Source organism: Loxodonta africana, chromosome 12 (assembly GCF_030014295.1).
Source record: "Loxodonta africana isolate mLoxAfr1 chromosome 12, mLoxAfr1.hap2, whole genome shotgun sequence".
In the NCBI taxonomy this organism is placed as follows: Eukaryota; Metazoa; Chordata; class Mammalia; order Proboscidea; family Elephantidae; genus Loxodonta; species Loxodonta africana.
Window position 1 is genome coordinate 84,311,914 of NC_087353.1, and position 24,631 is coordinate 84,336,544.

The following is a 24,631-nucleotide window of genomic DNA, read 5'->3' on the forward strand; positions in this document are numbered from 1 at the left end:
GAAGAAGCAAGTTTTTTCTGGAATTCCAAGTGTATACATCTATTAGGTTGGTTTGATCATCATCCATTCTTCCTTTCGGTAAAACCAAAAAAAAAAAAACCAAACCCACTGCTTTCGAGCCGATTCCGACTCATAGCAACCCAATAGGACAGAGTAGAACTGCCCCACAGAGCTTTCAAGGAGCACCTGGTGGATTCGAATTGCCAACGTCTTGGTTAGCAGCCATAGCACTTAACCACTATGCCACCAGGGTTTCCTTTGGGTAGCAGCATCCCAATTCTACACTGATCATTTATTCCCTCCTCTCAGGCCATGTAATTTGGTGGGCCTTGCCCCACCCTCAACTTTTAGAGATGAGCACATGACCTAGGTTTGGCCAATGAGAGTGTTGTTTCCTTCTGGCAGTGGTAACTGGTTCAGGGATGGGCATGTGACCCAAGTCAGGATGAGTCTTAATCCCAGGACTTTTGCCAAAGCTCATCTTTCTTCTGCATTGTTAAGCTGGTGAGATTTGGGCCAGGAGCTGCTGGGGACCAACTTGCTACCACTTGGCCTGAGAATAAAGCTAACTCAAAGGAAAAGAGAGCCACAAAAAGGAGCTAGATCCTTGAGCTAAAACCTTTATCCCTGGACTTTTCAATTATGGGAACCCGTAATTATTTTCTATAAATTCCCTTCTTCTTCACGTTAGTTTTGAAGTGAGTCTTTACTGCTAGGTATCTTAACTGTGACCAACTTTCCAACCTAGAGGAGGGAGCAGAAACTTTCCAAGCATTCAAATTAAAGACCTAGCAAAGTTAAAAACAAAAAAAACTGTAGTGGTGGTGAAGTTCAAGGGGAGTTCCTGGGGAGCATACAGGGTCACTAAAGCTCAAGGGCTCCAGAACAGGCACTGAAGGTATAGAGCAGGGGGGCAATCGCTGGACAGGCAAGAGGGGAGATGGACCTGGAAGGAATGCCCACATCCCTGCCTTTCCATCTGTTTAGACGTAGGACCTTTCTTTCAAATGAAATGTCACCCTGAGCTAGCTCCCTCTGGCTCCCCACCCTCCAGTCACATGGCCTCCTTTCTATGCCTCAAAAACACAGACTTACCCCCATCTCACCCGTGGAGCCTTGGACTTGTTATTTTCTGAGCTTTCTCAGGCTCTTTGCCTGGCTGGTGCCTTTTCACCCTGAGTGTCACCTCCTCCTCAGTGGGGCCCTCCTTGTGTATCTAAGACACCCCCCTCCCTCGCTCTCCTATTTAATCTCGTCACAGCCTCATCACACTCTGTCGTTCTCTTGTATTTTTTTTCCTATTATTTATCGTTGTTTGTTTTTAAATGAACCTCTGTATTTTGAGGAAACTCTGCTGGCATAGTGGTTAAGAGCTACTGCTGCTAACCAACAGGTTGGCAGTTCGAATCCACCAGGCGCTCCTTGGAAACTCTATGGGGCAGTTCTACCCTGTCCCATAGGGTCGCTATGAGTCGGAATCAACTTGACGGCAATGGGTTTTGGTTTGGTTTGTATTTTGAGATCACTGTAGATTCCCATGCAATTGTAAAAAATAATATAGAGAGATCCTGTGTACCCTTTACCCAGTTTCCCCCGATGGTAAAATCTTGCAAAACTATATACGATATCACAACCAGGATATTGACAGTCAAGATGCAGAACAATTCCATCTCCACAAGGATCCCGCCTGTTGACTTTTTATAGCCACACCCACTTCCCTCCTGCTTCCCAAGCCCTGGCAACTACTGATCAGTTCTCCATTCCCATAGTGTTGTCACTTCAAGAATGTGATATAAACAGACAGTATGTATGTGGCGATTGGCTTTTTTGACTCAGCATAATTCTTTGTGGATTCACCGCAATTGTTGCGTGTATTAACAGTTCGTTGCTTTATGTCTCTGAGTGATATTTCATGGAATGGTATGGAAGTAACACCATTTGTTGAACATGAACCCACTGAAGGATATCGGAGTTATTTCCAATTTTGGCAGTTATGCATTAAGCTTCTATGAATATTCATGTGCAGGTTTTTGTGTACACATAGTTTTCATTTCTCTGGGATAGATACATAAGAGTGCAATTGCTGGGGTGAGTAGAACTGGCATGTTTACTTCTTTAAGCAACAGCCAAACTGTTTTCCAGAGAGACTGAGCCATTTTTTACAACTTTTTCAACAATGTATGAGTTTCTCCACATCTTCGCCAGCTTCCAGTGCTGTTGCTGTTTTTTGTTTTGTTTTGTTTAGCTCTTCTGATAGGTGGAAACCCTGGTGGCGTAGTGGTTAGCAGCTATGTCTGCTAACCAAAAGTTCTGCAGTTCGAATCCACGAGGCGCTCCTTGGAAACTCTATGGGGCAGTTCTACTCTGTTCTATAGGGTCGCTATGAGTCGAGGAATCAACTCGACAGCAATGGGTTTGGTTTGATTTTGGTTTTATTCTGATAGGTATGTGCTGATATCTCATCGTGCCTTTTGTCTGCATTTCCCTGGTGACTAATGGTGTTGAACATTTTTTTATTCGCTTATTTGTCATCTTTGTATTCTCTTTGATGACATACATGTTCGTGTTTTTTCCCCATTTTCTAATTGGATTGTTTGGTTTTTTTACTCTTGAGCTTTGGGAGGTCTTTATACATCCTAGATGCTAGTCCTTTGTTAGATAAGAAGTTTACAAATATTGTCTCCCAGGTTGTCTTTTCATCATCTTAGTAGGGTCTTTTGCAGAGCAACAGTTTTTAATTTTGATAAAGTTCAGTTTATCAATTTTCTTTCTTATGTTTTTGGTGTCAAGCTCTAGATTCCAAAGATTTTTCTCCTACATTTTTTCCACTGTCATGGCCTAGCCAAGTTGACACACCCATCACACATGGGGCGAACAGAGAACGCAGGGCACTCACCACCATGTTGTTCCTAGCTGGTCTGCCAACTTCCCTCCAGCTTTCAGAATTTTTTACTTTTGTTTTATATACAATATCCAGTGGGGTTAGTTATACTTAGTGGAAGGAATAGGGGAAAGTACATGTACTCTGTCTTCCCAGGAGTGGAAGTTCTTATTATTTGTTTTTTTGATTGTCTCCCCATACACACCAGAATGTCAGCTTCATGAGAACAGGAGCTTGATTTTGTTCTCTGCTCTATCTTCAGCACCTAGAACTGAGCCTGGCATGTAATAGATGCTCAGTAAATATTTGTGGAATGAACGAGTGAGTGAACAAATGAACACAGAAAATAAAAACAGATTAAAAAAAAAATATATATATATATATATATATATATATATATATAAAACACTGCTCCAGTTTTAGTGAGGGTGAGGGACTACACCCGTGAGTCTTCATTTTCCCTATTCCCCTTGCCCGTAGACCCATAAAGACCCCACGTAGGGCACAATTTGAAAACCTCGGGCTGGAATGCCTTTGGTGTTTGCAGCATGCATATCTGAGCTGGCGCAGTAGGTACGTGGGTGGTTGGCCTGGTTTTCAGAGTAAAGAGCAAATTGGACATTGCGGGGAAAAAAGGGGAGGGTACAGAGGAGAGGGTGGCTGTCAACCCCCTCTCTGCCCTTGGGGAGCCCCAGGAGCAGGGGCAAGGAACACTGGAGAAGCAGAATTTCAAGACACGTGGATGCCACCTTGAAATCTACTTCAGACCCTACTTGCTGGGGAGATTGTAGCTCATTACTGAGGGAGGTGGCCCTTGCCCACCTTCTGATGCATTCAGACCAGAAGGGCACTGAGTCCCTGGACTGGGCAGGTGAGACCCACACGCTCAGTCCCTGCCGCCCTCAGCGCCCGAGGGCTGATGGGCCAAGGAACTGATGGCTGCAGGTTCTGGGGCGCAGCTGGTCCATTTCTGACCAGCAAGGCCCCCTTGGGCAGCCACACCACTCTTTTCCCACCCTGATCTTGCAGAAAAGGAGGCCAGAGCCACCTGCCTACAGGGAGATGAGCAGAAGCGAGTGCTTCCTGCTGATCACACAGCCTGTTGGCAGGCGGCAACACCAGCAAACACATCTCTCTCCAGAGGCTCTTTGGGGCCAATGCTCTTCTAGGGTCATAGCCAAGGGATCAGCTTGCTGAAGCACCAAGCCCTGCAGAGGAGGGAAGGGGCAGCCTGGGCTCCTGAGGGAGGTGGCTGGCCTGCTGTTTCCACAGGGTCATGGAGACTGGAGGGCAGGGGAAAGGGAAGAGTGGTAGGTGGCAATGAGAACACAGTATTCCACAAAGGTGGAGCAAAAAGAGAGGCACCTCCAGGAAAGCAGAAGAACCTTCCAGGGACTGGCCCAGCTTGCTTCTCATTTGCTGTGTGGCCTGGGCCAATTTGCTTAACCTCTCTGGGCCTTCCAGCTTTTACAACCTCTAACTCTATGATGTTCCACTACCCTCAGTCTGCACAGAAAATGCTCAGGATTGGGGTTTCACTGTGTGTAGAAGGGGCCCTTTTCCCATCCTTCTCCATTTTAATCAAATGAAAGATAGAAATTAAAAGTATTTATCCAGCACTAGCTTCTCACTCTTCCCCTACCACCAGGAAAGCTGACAAGTTGACAGTGTAAACAGAGGTCACAAACTCAAATTCTTGCAGGATTAGGCAGGTGACTAGGTGAGGAAAGCGGGCGTAAGTGTAAGGCAATAGGGAGTGGTGGGGATTGGGGTGAACTGGAGAACAGATGCCCCATCCAAAGGAGAGCCACTACTCAACTTTAGCTGCCTGTGGCCATGTGGTAATGTAGTTCAGGCATTGTCAGAGCTTCCAATATTCAAGAGAAGCCAGAAACCTGGATTTTTGACATTTTTACCTGTTCAGATGTTGGCAATTAGTACAAATTTTAGAAAACACTGTGGCAGGTTGAGTTCAGCAGGTTGAATTCAGCCTTGGTCTGTGTGCAATTCGCAGCCTCTGAGGCTAAGCGTCTACTGACTTGGCCATTTCTGAGCCTGTTTCCTAGTCCCTGAAATGGGGAAGCTAACTCCTCCTTTGGAGGGCAGAGGAGAGCAGGGGCCAGAGTAGACAGCTCACAGCTTATAACATGCCTGGCACAAAGTAAGGAAGACCCACCTTAGTCTAACTCCAATACCACCTCCATCCCCTGAAGCCAAGCAGCTGCCCAGGGTCCTGCCTTGGCATTGTCAGAAGGTGGACATAGGGAGAGCTGTGGCACAGAGCCAAAAGAAGGCATGGGCAGGAGGCCTGGAGCGCCAGGGCTCAGGTCTAGGATGCGGCTCTGAAGCTTTATATTGTTGTGTGCCGTTGAATCAATTTCAACTCATAGTGGCCCTACAGGACAGAGTAGAACTGTCCCATGGGGTTTCCGAGGCTGTAATCTTTACAGGTACAGATTGCCAGGTCTTTTCTCCTGCGGAGCCACAGGTGGTTTCTAACCACTGAACCTTTAGTTAGTAGCCAAATTCTTAACCATTGTGCCACCGGAGCTCCTTCTCTAAAGCTTAGTCAGGGACAAAGCAGGAGAGGCGGGGGAGTGAATGACCAGTGTTGGGGCCTGAAGAAACACCAAAGTCCTGGGAGCAAATGAACAACTCCAGGGGTTGGGGACATGGGAGAACAAAAAACAATGGGCTGCTTGCCCACCAACCGATGCTGTCCTCTTGGTTGTTTGGGACATGTGACTCCGAGGACAGAGTGGCATTGCCAAAGGCCTAATGTCAATGTCATTATTTATAATTGCTGCCATTATTGAGCAATTACTGTATGCCAAGACCTTGAAGAGCTGTGTCTTATGCAATCCTTAAGGCAACCCCATTAAGTATGCATCCTTGTTATCCCTGTTCTAGAAATGAGGGCACAGAGGTTGGGTGGCTTGCCTTTAATTCACTAATATTGACTGAGCATGTCCTATGTGGAAACACTGGTGGCGTAGTGGTTAAGAGCTTTGGCTGCTAACCAAAAGGTCGGCAGTTCGAATCCACCAGGCGCTCTTTGGAAACTCTATGAGGCAGCTCTACTCTGTCCTAAAGGGTCGCTGTGAGTTGGGATTGACTCGACAGCAATGGGTTTGGTTTTGGTTTTGGCGTCCTATGTGCTCAGTACCCCACAGGCATTATTTCATTTACTCCTCATGGTAGCTACTCTCCAAAGATGGCCCCCAATGAGCCACACCTCCTGGGGTCCCGATTTTGTGACATCCTTTCGCCAAGAATCTGACCCCATCACTCACTCTTGAGCAACAAAATGCAGCAGAACTGTGGGACTTCAGAGCCAAGGTCATAAAAATGCTGCAGCTTCTGCCTAGGTCTCTTGGAGCGCTTGCTTTGGGGACACCTGCCCTTGGGCCCCAGCCTCCGTGCTGTAAGAAGCCCAGGCTGCATAGAAAGGCCATATGTAGACGCTCCAGTCAACAGCCTCAGTTGAGTTTGCAGCCAACAGCCAGCACCAGTGCCATGTGAGGGACCACCTTGGATGCTCAGCCTAGCTGGGCCTCCAGATGACTCTAGCCCAATCAACATCCAGCTAAAATGTCATGGAAGACCCAAGCAAGGACCACCCTGGCTGAGCCCAGTCAACCTGCTGAACCACAGGAAGTAATACATTTTTATCTGAAGCCATTAAATTTTGGAGTAATTTGTTACACAGCAAAAGAGCTAGTCATAAGAGCCCCATGCGGTAGAAGCTTGGGCTATACCCAGTTTATAGATGAGTACACTAAGGCGCAGAGAGGATAAGTGATTTGGCCAAGGTCCACAGCTGACAAGGATCAGACCCAGGATCTGAACCCAAGCTGTCTGGCTCCAGAGGGATGCTTGACATCCCTAACCCACCTACCACTTCCCCAACTCCACACTGCCCATAGCCACACAGCAGTGAGTGTCAGGGTGGAATTTGAACTCTGTCTGTCTGACATTTAACCATAAGACCTTCCACTTCCTGCTAGCGTTTCCCTCTCAGAAGCTGCTGCTCAACGTCGATGGAGCCCCTCAGAGCCTCCCTAACACCGGAGCCCCAAGCCTTGGTCTCCTTCCCTGCTGGCCCAGAAGACAGGCTGGTACTGTCTTTCTTCAGAGCCAGTTCCTCTCTGGTGCGTGGGTGGGGGCAGGGAGGCTCTGGGGCCAGAATTTTGACAAATGGCCTCACACATATTAAACAAGAGCAGTGTCACTGCACGGCCCTGGCAAGGCCCCAAATGCGAGAGATGAAAAATGGGACTGATCCATCTTGCCAGCTTCGGTGACTGGGAGAAATGGATCAGCCCTAATAGGGGCCGCTGGCTGGGCCCCGGCCTTAAATAAATCAAATGGGAATTCAGTGCCCTCAGGAGGCCAGCCCCACAGGAGCAGAGGGGCAGGTCAGGAGGCCTGTGCTTCCTGAGACAGAAAGGTTCCAGTGGCTGACATCAGCAGGCTTGTGCTAGGGTGGAGAGCAAGGGGCTTCTGGGAAGAGCGATCTGGTGGGGGAGGGGGCTCAAAATCCTGCCACTGATGGCTGCGGCACCCCAGGCAAGTGACCCAACCTTTCTGAGCCTCAGTTTCCATATGTGCAAAAGGAAGCTGTTGCATGTGTTAAATTTAATAGCAGTACCAAAAACCCAAAAACCCATTGCCATGTATTCCAACTCACAGTGACCCTATAGGACATTCTGACTCATAGCCCAAAAGGGTTTTCAAGGCTGTAAGCTTTATGGTGGCAGACCGCCACATCTTTCTCCCATGGAGTGGTTGGTGATTTCCAACCTCCGACCTTTTGGTTAGCAGCTGAGTGCTAAGCATTGTGCTGAGCACATCCACAGATTATCTATCGCCCCATCATCTCAGAGAGACAGAATATAGGAGCTGAGAACACGGCTTCCAGTGTCAGACTCAAAAAAAAAAAAGAAAAGAAAAAGCCCATTGCCGTTGAGTCAATTACAACTCATAGCGACCCTGTAGGACTGAGTAGAACCGCTCCATAGGGTTTCCAAGGAGTGGCTGGTGGACTAAAACTGCTAACCTTTTGGCTAGTGTGTTTGGCTAGTAGCCTAACACATAACCACTGCCCCACCAGGGCTCCTATAGAGTCAGATTGCCTGGGTTCAAATTCCCAGCTCTGCCCCTCACAGGCTGGATGGCCTTGGACAGGTTACTCAAGTTCTCCGGCTTCAGTTTCCCCATCCATAAAATGGGGACAAATAAAAGTACCAACCTCATAGCACTGTTGTGAGTAATGACACATCAGTGCTCAATAAATGTAAGATTATTACCCACATGGTAGATCCTGAAAAACGTTAGTTCCCTTCCTTTGGCCTCTTCTCCAGTCCAGAGCGAGTCCCTCCCAGATGAAGGGCTCCGGAAAAAACTACTCTGGGGGGAAAGGGTGGGTGAAGGGGAGGTAGAGCCTGGGTTTGTTCCACTTAGGTAGGGAGCCCTGGTGGTGCAGTGGTTAAGCATTAGGCTGCCAACGAAAAGGCCGGCAGTTCAAATCCACCAGCCTCTCCTCGGAAACCCTATGGGGCAGTTCTACTCTGTCCTGTAGGGTCATGACTATGAGTCAGAATCGACTCCACAGCAATGAGTTTTGGAGTTCCACTTAAGGGGATCAGGATCAAAGTCTCTTCAAGATCACACGTTTGGTTTTACCTCTTCCGTTACTCTTGGATTAACGGTATACTAGCCAATTTTTATGCCTCTGGACCTCAGAGGTAAGGTGTTATTCCGGTTCTAATCCATTTAGCGTAAAGGTGGGCTCCGTTTAAAATGCGTGAAGCTCAGCAAACTGGAGTTGGAGAGCCTCACTGTTGTGTAGGTTGAGCATTCTATTACGTGATGCTTCCTGAATGTGTTAATTTCGTAAACTTTTGCCTTTTTCCCCTTTATTTCTGTGAGATAAACCTGGCAAGCACAATTATGGCTTTCCTGTGTGATAGTTAGGGGGCCCCGATGGGTTTGTTTTGTTTTGTTTCTGTGTCATATTTGGGAAACCAGAGGTTCCCCATATAGCCTAATGGGAAAAGGCACCAGCAATAAATTATCTATATAGCTCTCACTGGTATATTGTCACACCACAGATCAGTGGCGCCACAGTGCCACTCGCCTCATTGGGGGCTTGTGTTACCAGATCATATTTCTCAAATTCCATATGACCACCCAAAAATTTAAACACACTCAATTAGTAAGCACGTATTCCAATGCTGAAAACACATGCCATCAAAAAAAAAAACTAAGGAGAAAATGTAGTAATGAAATTAAGGGGGCAGAGCCAAACAGAGAGTGGGAAGGGGTGGAAGGTGATCACCAGGAGTCTCCACTGGTCTGAAATGGGGTCTTCCCTCATCACAGCTCTCCCTGCTCACTCTGCCCATCCCTCCCAACCTCCAAGGCTTTACATGTGCTGTCCCCCCACCCCATCCCACTGTTATCTTGTTCCCATCCTCCTCCAGCTGGCCTAAGAACTTCCCTGAGGGTCCTCCTCCCCAGAGGCGGGGTCAATGACCCTTTCTCTGTGCTCCCACAGCTGTTCGTGAGCCCCTCCCTCCACACAGCACAGTGCAGAGAACAGCTGTTCACTGTCTCAATCCCTGTCACAGCACACTCCGGGAGGCCAAGGCCACACCTGTCCTGACCACTGCCATATCCTCAGTGACTGGAAGGGTAGCTGTACTGGAGTCAGTTCTTGGTAAATATTTGTTAAAGGAATGAATGGGTAAAGGGTTCTGGCTTAGTTATCTAGTGCCCCTATGCCAGAAATACCACAAGCAGGTGATTTTAACCAACAGAAACTTATTCTCTCACAGTTTAGAAGGCTAGATGCCTGAAATTAGGTCACCAGCTCTAGGGAGAGGCTCTCTCTTTCTGTCGGCTCTGGGGGAAGGTCCTTGTCTCTTTTCAACATCTGTGGGCCAGGCATTCCTTGGAGATCTCCATGTGTCTTGACATCAAACTTCCCCTGGGTCTAGGAGGATCTCAGCACAAGGACCGAGGGGCCAAAGGACACACTCTGCTCCTGGCTCTTCTTTCTTGGTGGTAGTGAGATCCCTCTCCTCTCTGCCCACTCCTCTCTCCTTTTATTTCTTGTAAGATAAAAGGTGTGACTCAAGCAGGATGTGGCTTGAGCAAGGGTATGGGCTTAAGTAAGGCAGTGACTTGAGTAAGGGCAAGATAAACCCCTTACTGATCCTGCCTCATTAACATATTGAGGTGTAGGATTTGCAACACATAAATACACAATATCACAAAATGGAAGACAATTACATCAGATCACAAATGGAGGACAATCATACAATACTTGGTCTGGCCAAGTTGATACATGTTTTGGGGGGGACACAATTCAATCCATGACACGTCCCCAGCCACTAGAACTGGGACCTAGATGTCCTGAGTAATGGACACCTGTGGTCCTTCCTTTCCAGCAAGCATTCCCTCTTCTGGTAACAGCCCACCCCCTAAACATAATTTTCCATTGGGCACCACCCCTCCTTCCCTCTCTGTCCAAAGGCTTGAGTGGGGATGACCCCACCACCTGGCCTCAGGTGACTCAGGCCAGACCAATTAGAGCATTACAATCTCTCTACCGGACTAAGTCACTGCTTCAGGGGTGTTCTCATGACTTAAGATAAACCAATGAAAGTCATAACCAGGATTTTAGCTGGAAATACTGGAAAGAGGCCCCATCTCTCTGCTGGGATTACTATATTTATAAGATAAAAGATTCAAGCTATGCATGGTGACCATCTTTGCTACCACTTGGGGAAAAGCTGCCTGAGAATGAAGCCAACACAAAGGGAAACAGAGAAAGGAAAGGAGGAGAGAATGACTGAGTGCCTAAAGATATCATTTGGCTACCTAGATCCAGCTGTGCCTGAAGCAGACATAGTGATAACTCACCTAGCAATCATTCCACCCACTTGAGAGCTTTTTACTTATTCCTAGCTGCAGAAGTGGGCCCATTGACATGAGCCAATAAGCTCAGGACACACCCTAGCCATGCTGATTAATTCAGGAGAGAGAACACAACCTACGTTTGTCCAATCAGAGGAAAGCTTGGTAGTTGGGAAGAGAAAAGCTTTTCCCCAACCCTGTATGAGAAGGGGAAACACTGGCGGCATAGTAGTTAAGAGCTACGGCTGCTAACCAAAAGGTCAGCACTTTGAATCCACCAGGCTCTCCTTGGAAACTCTATGGGGCAGTTCTACTCTGTCCTATAGGGTTGCTATGAGTCAGAATCAACTCGACAGCACTGGGTGAATAACCTAAAGGATGGCAGTTCAAGCCCACCCAGTGATGCTGAAAAAGAAAGCCCCGATGATCTGCTTCTGTAAAGATTACAGCCAAGAAAACCCTACAGAGCAGTCCTACTGTGTAACATGTTGGGTCGCCATGAGTCAGAATCAGCTCAGTGGCAATGGGTTTGGTTTTTGTTTTATGTGAAAAAGGAGCTGATAGCTTTCTCAGCGTAAGGCGGGAAGTCAGCTCAGGGACAAAGTCAACATGTGGAGAGGGACAGTGCTCAGATGATCACAGAGGAAGAGAACTCAGCCCTGATGACATCAGCACCTCTGGATCAAACATACGTGAAGTCCACGCCACAGCCGCACTTTTCATTTACACGAGCCAACAGATTTCCTTATTGTTTGGACTGATGTGGTGGGTTTTTCTGTTACAACCCCGAGCACCCTAGCTGACACACCTGGACTTTTCAGTTACATGAACTAATCAACACCCCTTAAGCAAGCAGTAAGTAAACACTTAAGCCGGTTGGGATGCTATCACTTGCAATCGGAAGAATCCTGACTAATCCTGCCTTTCCTTTGCACGCTCTGCTCTGAGGTGCTGATTCCATCCCTGTATCCAGGGCCCCTCACTGGGGTCCCCCTACCCCATTGGACCACCCTGAACCTTCCACAGCCCAAGTCTCACCAGCTTCCTTCTTCAAAGCAGGCCTCTATGGCAGAGGCCAGCAAACTGTACCTGTAGAGGGCCAGGTAGTACAGGTTTTAGAGTCTGTGGGTCGTATGAATTCTCTTGCAGCCATTCAACTCTGCCTTTGTAACATGAAGGCAGCTGCAGACGATATGTAAATGATAAGCATAGCTATGTCCAAAAAAGCTTTATTTATGGACACTGAAACATGAATTTCACATATCACAAAACATTCTTCTTCTTTTGATTTTTTTTCATTCATTTATGAATGCAAAAAACATTCCTAGCTTTTCGACCACATAAAAATAGGTAGGGGACAGGATTTGGCCTGTGGGCCACAGACTGTCAACCCCCACTCTAGGGTCTCAAGGTGCCTTTGGATATGGGCTACCCCCACCTAAAACTCTGTTAGGATCCTTCCTCCTTTGCCACCCAACTGGGCTGAGCTGCTGAAGTCCCAGCATGCCTTGGGGCTCTAGTGTCTGAAAGTGCTCTTGCCATAACAGTCAAGTAACTTACCAGAAGGACCACCCATAGTCCCAGGAATGGGGCCTCCAGTCTTCAGGGCCGAGGGTCACGGTGACCTGGAACACTTGTGTGTACATCATGTGAGCGACCATTCCCAGGAGGCCTGTGAGGGGACAGGGAGCAGAACATGTCAGGAAAGCAAAATGGGACTTTGTCGCCCTCCCCCATGGTCCTCTCAGGCAGCCACCTGACTGTTAGTGCCAAGGGAGAGATGAACCCCTGGGTAACAGAGGTCAGCAAGACCAGAGCAGGGGAAGCCAGAGGATGGCAGTTTTCTAAGCCAGGCCAAGGAGCTTGCATCTGGTCCAGGAAGGCAAAGAGGAGGAGTCCGGGAAAAGTTTAAGCAAGGAAAAAACACAGAATTAGATCTGTGTATAGATTGGCAAACTTTTTCTGTAAAGGGCCAGAGAGTAAATATTTTAGGCTCTGTGGGCTATACAGTCTCTGTTGCAAAACAGCCATAGACAATAAGTAAACAAATGAGCATGGCCATGTCCCAATAAAACATTATTCACAAACACAGGCACTAGGGGTAACTGGAACCCTTAGCCATTGCTTATGGGAATGCAAAATGGTACAGCTACTGTGGAGAACAATGCGATGGTTCCTCCAAAAATTAAAAATAGAACTACTATATGACCCAGGAATTCCACTCCTAGGTATATACCCAAGGGACTTAAAAGCAGTGACACGAACAAACACGTGTATACCAATGTTCATTGCAGCATTACTCACAATAGCCAAAAGTGGGAACGATCTGAATGTCTGTCAGTGAATGGATGGCTAACAAAATGTGGTACATACATATATACGTTGGAATACTCCTCAGCCATAAAGAGAAATGAAGTCCTGATACACGCTACAACATGGATGAACCCCAAACACATTACACTGAGTGAAGTAAGTCAGTCACAAAAGGATAAATATTGTATGATTTCACTTACAGGAAATGACATGAACAGGCAAATGTATAGAGACCGAAGTTTATTAGTGGTTTATCAGGGGCTGGAGGAAGGGAGAGAGGGGAAGCCGCTGTTTGGAAAGCAGTGAGTTTCTGTTTATGATGATGGGAAATCCGGCATCGATGAAGGGTAATGGTTGTACAACATGATTCATGTAATTGACATCTCTAAGCTATACACCTGAAAAAGGTTTAATTGGCAAATGTGGTGTGATATATATTTTTACAACACCAACAAAAAAGTACCTGCTGATACTGCTTATATACAACTAAACATCTCATGGAATTTGTTTTCTTGGTTCATAAGTTTAGGGTCATGGTTTGTGGGACATTCCAGTCAATTGGCTAATATGGCTTTTTAGTACTTTTGTTCTACTTCTTACTTCATTGTGTAGTGTTTGGGGTCTTAAAAGCTTGCAAGCAGTCATTTAGGTACAACAATTGGTCTCTATTCACCTGGAGCAGCAAAGGAAGAAGGCATGTCAAGAATCGGAGGAGGAACTGGAATGCTTTTCTAACGGCCTCCGTAAACCAGGGCCTCCTTACCATTAGACCAGAAGAACCCAGTGGCGCCAGCTACCATCACTGAACATTTTGATAAAAAATTCTATAGACAAATCTTGATCAAAATGGTGAAATGAAATTTCAAATTCTCTTGGAATCTAAACGTTCTGAAGCCACTGAGGCTAGATGATCCCCTGAAATTATTGCCCTGAGGAAATCTCTAAACTTTAACCTTAAACCACCCCCTGAAGTCATCTTTAAACCAAACAATAGTTTAGCTTAATTAATGAAGAATGTTTGCCTTGAGTATCATGCTCTTTTAAAGAATTATCTATAAGTGAAGCTTAGGTGGCAGTGAGTTAATGTTAACAGTGGTGAAATAATCTGGAAAACGATATCGAGAAAGGTGGCAAAATTTGAAGAAGGTAACCAATGTCACTGAAGTATACACGTAGAAATTGTTGAATTGGTATATGTTTTGTTGTGAAAAGAAAAAAAAAACCCAAAACTAGCACTGGGCCAGAGTTGGCTGAAATCAGCCAGGATGGGAATATTTACACCATGGAAATTGGCAAACACTACATATCAGGGTTTGTTTGGTTTATTTTGTTTGTTTTCCCAGAAAGCCCATTTTAAACATTTACCATCAAACTACTGGAATACCTCAACATTGTTTTAGGTTTCATATTTCCCTTATTTTTGGTGAGTTGGGGCATTTTTTACATGTTTATTAACCATTTCTATCTCTTCTATGAATGTGCCTGTCTGTATCCTTTGCCAATTTTTCTTTTGGTTTATCTTTTTCCCTATCTATTTGTAGGAATTCTTTATGTATTCTGGACACTAATCCTTCCTGTTGCATGGGCTCTTATAAGTTTACTGCTTGTCTTTTTCCATGCACAGTGCATCTTATGTCACACATTTTTACATTTGATATAGTCAAAATTTGTTAGTCTTTTCCTTTTTGGAAACCCTGGTGGCATAGTGGTTAAGAGCTATAGCTGCTAACCAAAAGGTCAGCAGTTCGAATCCAACAGGCACTCCTTGGAAACCATATGGGGCAGTTCTGCTCTGTTCTTTAGGGTTGCTACGAGTCAGAATTGACTTGACGGCAACAGGTTTGGTTTTTTCCTTTTTGGTTTTTGACTCCTGTATCTAGTTGAAGAAAACCCAAATCATAAACACATTATTCTATATTTTTCTAACATACTCATAGATTTTTCTGTTAATCCACTTGGAATTTATCTTGGTAAAAAAGTGCAAAGTAAAAATTTCACTCAAGTTTTTTTTAAATGAGTAGTTAATTGCTTTCAACCATTATAGCATGGCTCATTCTTTCCCCAGTGATTTGAAATGACACCTTCATATCATATTCCAAGCCCCACATATACACGGGTCTACTTCCTTCTGTCCTACTGATACCTCTCTCTCTCTTTCTCTGTTCCTATGGCAGCACCACACTGTTTTAATCATCAAAGCTTTAAAATAGAGTTTGTTATCTGGAAGGAAAGAGTCTCATTTTTTATTGCTCCCAGTGCTCATCCCCTCCAGGATTGCCACCCTACCCAGAAGCCCTGCCTGCTCAGAGGACCTCAACCCCTTCCTTAGCCTGTGCCAGTCCCCTCTCTGAGGACTGGACCTTGCTCTCCAAACCCTTTGCTGTTGCAACCTCTTTAATTTCTCCCACTCTATACCAGTCCACTTGCTGTCTGAGTTATTTGACCTCTCTGTGCCTTGGTTTCCTCATCTATAAAGTAGGGATGACTATAAAACCCAGTGCCGTTGAGTCGATTCCGACTCATAGCAACCCTACAGGGATGGCTATAGGCATAGGAAATTCCAATGAGTGTCCACTAAACCAAAACAAAACCAAGCCTGTTGCCGTTGAGTTGATTCCAACTCATAGTGACCCTACAGGGCAAAGAAGAGCTGCCCCATAGAGTTTCCAAGGAGCGCCTGGTGGATTCGAACTGCTGACCTTTTGGTTATCAGCTGTAGCACTTAACTACCACGCCATCCGGGTTTCTGAGTGTCCACTAGTGAAGAAAAACATCCATGAGACCCACTCTTCCTCATATAAAGACAGTAGAGACATAACAGTACCTTAATACACAAAAATTTCCAGCTACATGCAGAAGGTGGACCCAACCCATTGGCGGGATAATTAATTTCCTGAACTCTTAGTTCAGAAAAGCATCAATTCCTAAACCGAATTCCCTTTATTCCCAAATATGAAAGGGCCTGCTTTAAGAAAATTCAATAAATGAAAATTATAATTCACTCAAAGGTAGGCTGGTGAGATTCTCTAACTGCATTTTAAAGATTCTGCTTCAGAACTCTGATCCCCCTCCCAAACTTCTGGGAGCACGTCTGTTCTGTAAAGCCAGACCCATCCGTAAGCATCTGTCCTGTGATTCCTCAGCAGAAGGAATTGTCTCCATCTCATCTGAATAAAAAAGTGACTTTCTGCTGAGTTATTGCAACTCCTAAATTAGAAACGACTAAATGAATGAAACTTTTCTGCTGCTGCTACTGGGTCCTGGTTTGGACCCGCACCAAGAAACCCATGGCTATAAATCTCTTGTCTTGTGATTTCTAGAATCTTCCATCCTTTTAATACATATGGGGGGCCTTGGAGAGCTTTGCAAAGAGGGAGAGGGTGGCCATGGGCCCAGAGCTTGGCTGAGTGTGGTGCCACCCAGAGCCCAGAGCAGGAAGAACCATGGTGGGTCCTGGCCCTACCTGACCCTACAAAACTTTGATAGTCAGGCTGAGAGAGTTAAATTCTGTTGTCAAAGGAACCATTCCCGAAGCCAACTCTTCAGACATGGATTGGACTGGACAATGGGTTGGAGAGGGATGCTGGTAAGGAGTGAGCTTCTTGGATCAGGTGAACACATGAGACTATGTTGACATCTCCTGCCTAGAGGGGAGACGAGAGGGTGGAGGGGGCTAGAAGCTAGTGAAATGGACACGAAAACAGAGAGTGGAGGGAGAGAGCAGGCTGTCTCATTACGGGAAGAGTAATTGGGAGTGTGTAGCAAGGTGTACATGGGTTTTTGTGTGACAGACTGACTTGATTTGTAAACTTTCACTTAAAGCACAATAAAAATTACCAAAAAAAAATTCTGTTGTCAAGTTCAGAGGGGGCAGTGTGGGACCAGAATCAAGAGACAATGCCAAGAGGGTCAGAATATAATCCCCAAATGAAGCAAGGGAGAAGCAAAGTGAGAGAGAAGACCCAGTTTCCACCTCTGCCACTTACCAACTGCATGACCTTGGATAGGCTACCTCACCTTTCTGTGCCTCAGTTTTCTTACCTGTAATATGAGGATAATAATAGTACCTACCTCATAGCTGGAAACCCTGGTGGCATAGTGGTTAAGAGCTACAGCTGCTAACCAAAAGGTCAGCAGTTCAAATCCACCAGGTGCTCCTTGGAAACCCTATGGGGCAGTTCCACTCTGTCCTATAGGGTCGCTATGAATCTGAATCAACTTGAGGGCAATGGGTTTGGGTTTTACTTCATAGACCCACCACCCGTCTGTTTGTCTTTTGCGGTGGCTTGTGTGTTGCTATGATGCTGGAGGCTATGCAACAGGTATCTCAAATATCAACAGGGTCATCCATAGTGGACAGGTCTCAGTGGTGCTTGAAGAAAGGACTGGAAATCTACTTCTGAAAATTAGCCAATGAATCACAGCAGAATATTGCCCAATATAGTGCTGGAAGATGAGTCCCCTAGGTTGGAATGGACTCAAAATACACAGGGGCCACAACAATGGATTTGAGCATACCAATGATCCAGAGGATGGCACAGGCTGGGCAAGTTTTCATTCTGTTGTACATGGGGTGGCCATGAGTCAGGGTGACTCGACAGCAGTGAATAACAAGAACAATCTCATAGATTTGTACGAGAATTAAGTGACCTGCATTCATAAGACATATAATAAGCTCTATATGAGTGTTTTTGGATGGGTGAATTAGCATATGAATGAATGAAGGAATGAATGAATGAGACTCACTATATAGGACTACTAGAATGCATGCTAGTCCAGGGACAAGTCTGTTTTGCTCTCCACTGAATCCTCGTACCTAGCACTGTGCCTAGCACATCCAAACCAAACCAAGCCTGTTGCCATCGATTCTGACTCATAGAGATCCTATAAGACAGAACAGAATTGCCCCATAAGGTTTCCAAGGAGCAGCTGGTAGATTCAAAGTGCAGACCTTTAGGTTAGCAGCCTTAACACTTAAGCGTTGGGCCACCAGGGTGCTTAATACGTGTTTGCTGAATGAATAATTGCCACTGATTCCCAGGTGATTGGGGGTGTTTGGCTGGCTGGTATAAAGGTCTAGGGTCTGGTATATGGGAATGAGCTTGGATAGGGAAAGATTACAAAACTTTGGCAAGCACACTGTCTACATGGGGAAACATCAGAGTCAGCATTCATTCATCAGTCAACAAATACTGATCAAATGCATTTCACATGCCAGATACTGTTCCAGGGATAGAGAGGGGCTGGAATAGACAGACAGGTGCCCTGCTCCCAAGGGTGCCAGATTCTCGTAGAAAGAGCCAGACAAGCACGTAAACTAGCAAGAAAAATTCAGGTAGTAAAAAGTGCTGAGATGAAAATAAAATTGGGCAAAGTGATGGGGAGTGCCTGAGGGGCCGGCCACCTCAGATGAGGGAGCTGGGAGGGCCTCTCTGAGAAGGCGGTATATAAGCAAAGGCTTTCATGGAGAGATGGAGGCAGCTACATGGAGATCTGGGGAAGAGCATTCTAGAAGAACAGAACAGCGGGTACAAGGACTCCAAGGCAGAGTGGAGGTTGACCTGTTGGAGGAAGCGAGAGGTATGTGGGATAGAGTAAAAAGGAGGAGGAAATGAGGTCAGAAAAGTGGGGAGGGGCCAGTCATTCAGAACCTTGCAGGCCCCAGTGAGGGGGCTGGTTTTTATTCTAAGTGTGATGAAAAGCCATTCGAGGGCTTTAAAAACCCATTGTTGAGTCGATTCCAACTCACAGCAACCCTATAGGGCAGAGTAGAACTGCCCCATAGGGTTCCCAAGGAGGGCCTGGTGGATTTGAACTGCTGACCTTTATGGTAAGCAGCCAGAGCTCTTAACCACTACGTTGCCAGGGTTTCGCATTGGCATATGGATGGTATATAACACCATAGGACTAGAAGAGACCACCTGGAGAGAGATTGTAGGAAGAGAAGACAAAGCATCCCGTGGTCATGCCCTGGGGCAAACAGATACTTAGTGTTTCAGCCAAGCAGGCAGAAGCCACGAAGGAGGCAGAGGAGCAGAGGCCAGGGAAGCAGGAGAAGCAGTGTCCTGTCTGTGTCACCAAGGCCAGGAGAAAAAAGGACTTCAAGGAGGAGGGAGTGACCCATTCAGTGACATGAGGTGACAGATGTGATCTCAGTGCAGTGGTGGGACAGATGCTCAGCTGGAATGGGTTAGAAGAGAAGAGAAGATGGCCAAATGAATATAGAGAATGCTCCCTGTGGAAAGCAGGAAAAGGGGTGATAGTTTAAGGGGGCATACGGTCCATGATGGGAGATGCTAGATGCTCACCCTGACCGATTAAGGCAAAAGGGAGAGACTGACGGTGCAGAGGAGCGAGAGGGCAATTGCAGAAGGAAAGTAGCAAGAAGGCAAAAGGGGCAGGGAGGGGGGTCTTCCAGAGCACAAGGCTTTTGAAGGGTGTTGGGCACCTCACCCAGGTAACAGGGAGGAGGAGAGCAAGCAAGTGCAGATTACAGGACTTGGGTAGACTTGGCGATGCAAGGAGAGGTGTCCCTGTCTGATCTACTTCTGTCTCTCCACCAAGCATGAGGCTAGGTTACCAGTTGACAGCGAGCCCAGGTGGGTGGGAGGGGAGGTTGGAGGAGTGAGAAGAAGGTGTGAAATAGTCTTTTCTCAGAGAGTGGGAAATCACAAAGGCACTGTGGAAGTGCAGAGGGCTTGCTGGGCAGTGTTGCGAGCCCGTGTGAGATTGGAGCTCCTGAATTTAGAGTTGAGGCCAGGTGGCTGGCTGTGGGCTTGTCTGCAGCTACACTCAGGTGACGAGAGAGGAACCTCCTGAGTCCAGGGACACGCAGGAGTGCCAAGCTGAAACTCCCCAGAGCATCCCTTGTTCCAAACCATCCCTATTTTGAGTTGCTGTGAGGGTGTGGTGGACCATGGCCCAGGTGAGCTCTCAGGAGGAAACGCTCTTCGGTGTGGGTGCTGCCTGGATAAGGATGTGTGATGTTGAGCTGAATTCCAGACCTGCTCTTGCATCTGGCCCACTCTCGTTTGCAAGGTTGGGATAAAATATTATGCCAATGCCATGCTTCATTTAATTGAGATATCAGGGAGCTGGCTGATTAATTAATTTATAATAGAGTTTACTATTAAAGATGCTGTCTCAGTTATTACTCAGAGCACTCAGGGCACATTCATGTCTAAATAAATATTCTTGTTTATGTTGGGCACTGATCCGGAATTTGCCAGCATTCCATGCATTTCTTGTCAGGTAGGTGAGAGGTGGAGAAACTGGTGGGAGGTGAGAGGTGGAGTGATGTTGGGGACCGGAGGAAGCTAGAACTGGACAGCATGAGCGTGCAAGGGCAGCCTGGCATTCAGTTTGCTGCCGAGCATATACTGAGCACCTGCTGTGTGCCAGGCTTTCTTCTAGGTGAAGACACACCTGGGAACAGGGGACCTGCCCACCCCATGCTGCCAGTGGGGTTGGGGAGAGACCAGCAAATGGGTCACCCGACTGTGTGGTCAGGATACTAACGGGGGGGGGGGTCCTCGGGGTGAGGAAGTTGCCACAGGCTCCTTGAGGAGGGGACGTGCAAGCTGAGAGCTGAGTTGTCAGAGGGGGAGGAGGGCAGACAGGCATGGAAGCAGCTCCTGAAGAAGCCCACAGGCAAAAGTGGTTTGGTGCGACTGTAACAGGCGGTGGGCAGGGCCCGTGGGTGGAGAGAGGTGCCGCCGGAGGGCTAAACAAGGGCCTTCATGAAGAGTTCTGAAGCCACCTTAAGGAGCTTGGACTTTACCCTGAGGGCGATGGGCAAGAATTACATAATTGTAAGCAAAACCCATAAAACCCGTTGAGTTGATTTCAATTCACAGTGACCCCATAGGACAGAGTAGAACTGCACCATGGGGCTTCCAAGGCTGTCTGTAGTCTTTACGGAAGCAGGCTGCCACAGCTTTCTCCCAAAGACCATCGACCCTTCCATTAGCAGCCAAGTGCTTAATCACTACGACACCAGGGCTCCTTAATTGTAAGCAAGAGAGGGAGAATCAGACAGGGTTCTTAAAGACCCCTCTGGCCTCTGTATGGAGAGGGGATTAGAGAGAAGGCAGGGGTGCAGGAGGGGCAGGCGCAGGCCTCCCACAGAGCAGGCAAGCCCAGGACAATGGCACCCACCAAGATGCAGGAGGAGGTGGGGGTAGTGGGCAGCCTAGGCAGAAGGAACCCCAGAGTTACTACCCCCACCCCAGGCTGATTCCTTCCCAGCAAACCCTCAGCACTGGAGAGACCTGAATGGGGAGGGACTGGGAAAAACTAGGCAGAACTGGGAGAAGTTATTGGCACTGACCCAATTAACATCAGCCCTGAAATCTTCCCCAGAAAAAAAACTGTGAGACCATCAAGGCTGGTATTTCCTGACGCCAATCATCTGGCTATGACTGGAAAAAGTAAATCCCCTGTGTACACACATCTAACAGATCCAGATGTTTGTCCCGACAGAGACCAAAGAGCTGACTCTCCTCTCGTGCCCCTCAGCCTAGGGTGGATGCCCATGGCCAGGCAGGCCTGCACTGCAAACCCCGAAGTTATGTGCGATGCTGTTTAAAGCTTCCCAGATCTATTTTTAAAGTACAGGCTATTTTTAGACGCTCTCCCGAGAGCCCGCAGCCTCTCTTGGTAGCATATTTCGGGGTTTTAAAAAGTTCTTCCTTACCTAAAAACTAAAAACCCATTGCCACGAGGTCAATTCAGACTCATAACGACTCTCTAAGTTAGAAACGACACCACGGCAATGAGTTCCTCCTTACACATAACCTAAATCTTTCCAGCTCCAATTTAAGCTAATTTTCTGCTCTGCCCTCTGAGGACCAGGAGGATGAGTTAGTCGGCATCTGCTTGAAAGGAATCTTTCCGGAGCTCGGCAATTACCGAGCCACCCCTCAACCCCATCTCCTTTGCACTAGACCGTCCGATTACTCTGCCCTTTCTCCAAAGCTCCCATTTTAGGCCACTTGAGTCATTAGCATCTTTCTTGTTTGGATTCTGCCCATTGCTTTATTTGCCTTTTAAAGTGACATGGCCCAAATCGGAGGTGGCATTGCATGGGGGACCCTCCAATTTCAAGACATCTGTTCATTCAACCTCTCACCATCCTTGTCCACCCCAACCACCCCCACCCAGCCCTGAGGCAATGCTGACATGGAAACCGAGGGGCTAATGGGCACAAACCCCTGGCGGAGGGTCCTAGAATGAGTCTGGAACCTATGACCCCAGTTCCTGATGGGTCTTGGGGTAGCCCCAGAACAAATTGGTGGTGGGATGATTTTTGATACTAATGGGTATGTCTCCCTGCCCCCAACACTCCCTGTTACCGTCCTTCATTTAGGTAACTAGACCTAAGACATCCACTGCCTCAGGGCACAGCTGCCACTGAAGACCAGGAAAACAAGTCAAACTCCTGACTTCCAGGATTTCAAAAGCCAACATCCAGGTGCTCCATGAAAAAGGTTTGGAAAAACAAATGACCAGACAGACCCCGTTCCTCCTCCCCCTCCACCTGGAGACCAGGCCAAGGTGCTTGCCTGGGGGGAGTAGAGAAAGAGCAGGAGGAGAGCCAGAGAATGGAGAGTCCCAAGGGAGAAAGTGGTCAAATACGTAGATAAGAGCAAGGTAGCTCGCACTTCTAGGCCCTTCCATCACATCCCCCGGAGTCACATGGATGTGAAGTTAACACCCACAAAGGGGCCATTTCCCATTCAAGTGAGCAGCGGACACCCTGGGAGAGAGGCCATGTGTCCATCTATTTGATAGTTCTGGATGAGAACTGGTCACGGACACAGCAGTATGTCCTTGAGCACTGTGTGGAGAGAGTGATGTCTACCTGTGACCCCTCATGTGACTCTTCACGTGGACTAGCACCTATTTTGATGGCCTTGGGTGCTCATAAATTCCCCCAGATGGGGGTGGGCTTTCCCACCTAGAGGATGATGGTGTGAGGAAGATGAGAAAATCCCTGGCCTGTGCTTGGGTGGCAAAGAAGAAAATAAACTAGAGATCACACACAATCAGGACAGAAGTGAAAGGTGATGGCTAACATTATGTGTCAACTTGGCTAGGCTATGCTTCTCAGTGGTTTGGCAGATACGATGTAATCACGTTCCGTTTTGTGATCTGATATGAGCAGCCAATCAGTTGAAAGGGGAGTTTCCTTGGAGGTGTGGCCTGCCTCCGATATATAAATGGATTTCTGGCAAAGCTCTCTCTCTCGACCCTGAACCTTTCTTGTCATCTGAACACTGGTTCTTAGGACGTAAGCCTGCAGGAGTCTCTAGTTGGCTGCCTGACCTGCAGATTTTGGATTCACCAACCCCCACAACCCAGTGAGCTAGCAGAGGCCTCCAGCCTGCCACCTGACCTGCAGATTTTGAGTTCATCAGCCCCTGCAAGCACGTGAGTCAGCAGAGGTCTTCAACCTGCTGCCTGACCCACAGGTTTGGGCCTTGCCAGTCTCCACAACTGCGTGAGCCATTTCCACACAATTGCGTGAGCCATTTCCACACAATTGCGTGAGCCATTTCCACACAATTGCGTGAGCCATTTCCACACAATTGCGTGAGCCATTTCCACACAATTGCGTGAGCCATTTCCTTGAAGTAAATTTCTCTCTCTATTTATATATGCTTCACTGGCTTTGCTCCTCTAGAGGACCCAGGCTAAGACAGGCCCCTCGACAGGTACACACCTGAGTCACAATCCCGCCCTTCTCCTCCTTTGTTCTCTCATATCATTACCTGGAAATTCACACGCCGAAGTGGTCTTGACATTCTGCCCAAGACTTGACCTTTGGACAAGGCTCTGTGGGAGACAGCCTGTGCTGTGTAGTGCCTTCTCAGCAGGCACCCTATCCCCATCCTCTAAGTCCTGCTGCTAACAGATCGCTGTGAGTTTAGAAAGAGTGGGGTCAGGGAGGGATGGAGCAACAAGCAAATTGCAGGGCAGAGACAGCAAGTATAGACAGCTCTTTCAAGCTATAGTTACCTGCTTGGCTTTCCACATGTCCCACTAAACTACAATGGATTACCCGTTAGGGGACCATATAATTTATTGACCAAGCCAGGATACTTTGAGAGTGAAAGGGGGCACTATTAAAGATTACTCTGGGACTACGGGAGTACAGGGCACTCAATAAAATGATGACAGAATGAATGAATGAATGAGTGCTCTCTCAATCTCACAAAGGATCTCTTCCACGTGCGACATCCCCTAGCCTTCGCTGAGTGCTTACCCTCTACCAGGCACGTTTATACTCGTCTCTTTGCTCCACACAGTAATCCTATTGGTGTGCCCATTTAACAGGTGAGAGAAGTGAGGCTAGTGGGGAATTCAGGAGTAGAATGCATATCTCTTTCTTACCCAATATTCAGTCATTCATTCCACAGATGATTCTTGAGCATCTGCTAGGACCCAGACACAGTGGTAAGGGCTGGAGAAAGAGACACACAAGACAGATGTGGTCCCTGCCCGCTTGAAGCT

The 24,631-nt window shown here is 47.2% G+C and overlaps 1 protein-coding gene across 4 annotated transcripts in view; it reads right to left on the reverse strand.

Annotated features, from left to right (window-relative positions):
* The window catches only part of GSG1L (GSG1 like), a 275,751-nt gene that overhangs the window by 36,580 nt on the left and 214,540 nt on the right, over positions 1-24,631 (reverse strand). For all 4 annotated transcript variants that reach the window (XM_064295755.1, XM_064295754.1, XM_064295753.1 and 1 more), the window contains one exon: positions 12,365-12,476. In XM_064295755.1, the coding sequence (XP_064151825.1) occupies positions 12,365-12,476 (112 nt within the window). The remainder of the gene's footprint in view (positions 1-12,364; positions 12,477-24,631) is intronic.